This window comes from Astatotilapia calliptera, chromosome 7 (assembly GCF_900246225.1).
Source record: "Astatotilapia calliptera chromosome 7, fAstCal1.2, whole genome shotgun sequence".
In the NCBI taxonomy this organism is placed as follows: Eukaryota; Metazoa; Chordata; class Actinopteri; order Cichliformes; family Cichlidae; genus Astatotilapia; species Astatotilapia calliptera.
In genome coordinates, this window is record NC_039308.1 from 52135979 (window position 1) to 52138824 (window position 2846).

Here is a 2846-nt window from a genome sequence, read left to right on the forward strand (position 1 = left end):
GTATGTGTTAGGTAATTTACTTACTACTTACTCAGTAGCTTTTTCAGTAATTTCACTCACTTTAGTGATTATTTCTGTTTTATTTAGCCATTCACTCATTATCAACTGTTCTAATTTGTTGTTTTGTCATTTCATGCGTGCGCCTGTGCTCACCATGTTGTCGTTTCGTTGCAGTGAAAAGCCTGTCGTCCTCTTCCCCACCCCATCCGCAGTCTCCCACCACCACACCCCCCCAGCTCACTGACGGTTCTCACTTCATGTGTGTGTAGTAGCATCAGTAAGGGCCTCCATCCACCCTTTTTTCACTCATACTCATAATGCTGAAGTGTTTTGATTGTTAAATTTGATTTCTGGGGTTTTAAAAAAGCATTTCAGGATAATTAGTTGGGTTCATTTCACGTAACAATGCGGGGAGTTTGTTCTCTATGTGTTGCGGTATCACTAATACACTGTTGTATAGCAGAACTATGAGGGAATCTCACTATAATTTCACTTCTGTCCTTTTGTTCTGCTTCAGCCCAGGCTCTGGCCTCAGTGAAAACCTACACATGAAGGAAGCAGCTGGGGAGGCCTGAAGCGGCTCCTGAGGACTTTCCTAAAGAGTTCAGCACAAGGCCTTTGGCTACAGAGTGAAACTGCCTACTTCATACTCATGGGTCTCAACCTCTGACTTCTGTATTGCTCACTGTGACGTCTTAAGCTCCTCCCTCTTCGGGGGGCAACAATCTTCTCAACCTGGCAAGACAGCACATGGATTCATACCGTTTTACTGCTGCAGTTTCAGTTTTTACAAGGCTTTTATAATCATTTTTATTATTTATATGGTTTTATTAGGTTTTTGTGTTCGAATCTGGGCCAAAGTCTATCTGTATATACAGGAGGCTAATAGACTGAACTCTGTTCTGAGCCTGATAGCCTGTGGCAGAGTATGTTGGTCTGTTATACGTTTTCATTCATGTTTCATCAACTGTTCGAAAAAGTTTCAGAAGCAAGTTTCACATTTTCTCTGCATTTAATTAAGCCTTTAATAATTCACTTAATTTTTCCCCCCCACACATTCGACATCATCTAACCAGGCATATTTATCCATTTATTGTAAAGAACATGTGTCTATGCTAAAGATGAGTAGATAAAAGATATAGATCCCTCCATTATTATATAAGGAGGAACCATTTTATTGCTGCAGACTAAGAGTATTTGTAATTTCTCATACTTCTGAGTTCTAATTATTTAAAGATGGGATTTGAAGTCCCTGGCACTTTGTTGCCAATGCATATGTGAATGTTCTGACTTGAGTCAATCTATACTGTCCTTTTTTTTTAAATTGCTGAGAGATATATTTAAACTGAGAGATGGAAAAAGAGATCTTGATTATATTTTATGACAAAAAATCAAGAACATTTATGACATGTTGGTTTGGAGCCCTGGAACTAAAAGAAAACAGGATAAGGATGTGTAAAAAGCAATAGAAATAACCCCTTTCTGAATCTGAGATAATTTTTTGTGTGTACAAAGTGTAATTATCAGAGATTTACTGTGTATATAATGTACATGGTATATCTGGATGGGAGGATATGTTCAACATACAGTTACATACTAGATTTAATTTGCAAATGTTCATATCCCATCTGTTTTATATCATGTTAAATAAATGTTTCTGTTCCTAATGAGTGGTTGTGTTATGCTCTTTATCTCCCCTGTAGCTACATGCAGTAGAGATGCTGACCAAAAGGGAGTTTGACTCAAGCCTGCAACATAATCAAAGATTACATTCTCAAAAACTGTTGACCGAAAGAATTTTACTTATTTAAATGAACTCCAGCTTAAATAGACCCCAAAATATAAAAATCGCATGCATGGAAAGTGTTAAATTGACTCCAAAATATAGATTTAAAAAGCGTTTCCCCCATGACGGTTACACTTTTACTATGAATTCACTTATAGGATTTTTTTGAATTGTTGAGTCCCTCATGCAAAATTGCATGCCTCTGGTTCAAATAGTAATCAAAAACAATCAAATATAAGATATGATTTCATTTGATTTAACAAGCATGAATGACAGTTTAAATGAGGGGCTGTGGCTCCCTCTGGTGGTCATCTAGCTGTAGCAACATGGACCATATTTTTGTATTCACAACACGTTTCTAACATTAATCATAGCATTCATAAATTATTAATAGGCCACTTTTGGGTGGCCATGTTGTAGAAATGCCCGTGCTTACCTTCCTGTTTGGCATTCTAGCAAAAAAAAATTAAAGCTCTTTGGTGCATGATGGAAATGTTGTAAATCAAAGCCGTTTACATGTGAATGCCTGATTAATAAGAACTCAGTAAACAATGTACACGCAATTTGAGGCCAACAGATGCAAATATATATATATTTAATATATATTATATTAGGCTATCTCAAGGATTCAATGTGCAGTTAAACGTCTTCACACTGATAGAAGCGGGAGTCTCACTGGTGCAGCCCACTTAAGATCAAAGTGCATGTGCTGTATGTGCCCGATGGTGTAAAATGAGTTTGACATCCCTGGCCTAAAAACTATTATCTACACCATGTCTAAAAAGATGTAACGTTATGCTGACAAACTGTTAAATCGATATATTTGAGGAAGACCTGGAAACCCCAAAGGTATTCTCATGAATCGGTTATAAAATCATTTCTAGCGCGATAACTAGCTATCCAACTATGAGTACATTTATTTATTCATTCATTCATTCATTAAACTTAATATTTCAAAGCTACTTATAAGCTTTAATACTAATACTCCAGTTTTTATTAAAAAGGAAAACCATGTGCTTTCGGAAACACGAGGAAACTTTAAATACTACGTCATAGTTCG

The 2846-nt window shown here is 36.5% G+C and overlaps 1 protein-coding gene across 11 annotated transcripts in view; it reads left to right on the forward strand.

Moving 5' to 3' along the window:
• Window positions 1-1667, forward strand: part of LOC113026584 (pleckstrin homology domain-containing family A member 5) — a 92813-nt gene extending 91146 nt beyond the window's left edge. For 8 of the 11 annotated variants that reach the window (XM_026175520.1, XM_026175526.1, XM_026175522.1 and 5 more), the window contains 2 exons: window positions 175-259; window positions 518-1667. In XM_026175520.1, coding sequence (XP_026031305.1) covers window positions 175-259; window positions 518-575 — 143 coding nt within the window. In that variant the 3' untranslated portion in view covers window positions 576-1667. Of the gene's footprint in view, window positions 1-174; window positions 278-517 lie in introns of all 11 variants that reach the window. The other 3 variants (XM_026175521.1, XM_026175530.1, XM_026175523.1) reach the window with 2 other exon arrangements.
• Window positions 1668-2846: the final 1179 nt, after the last annotated feature.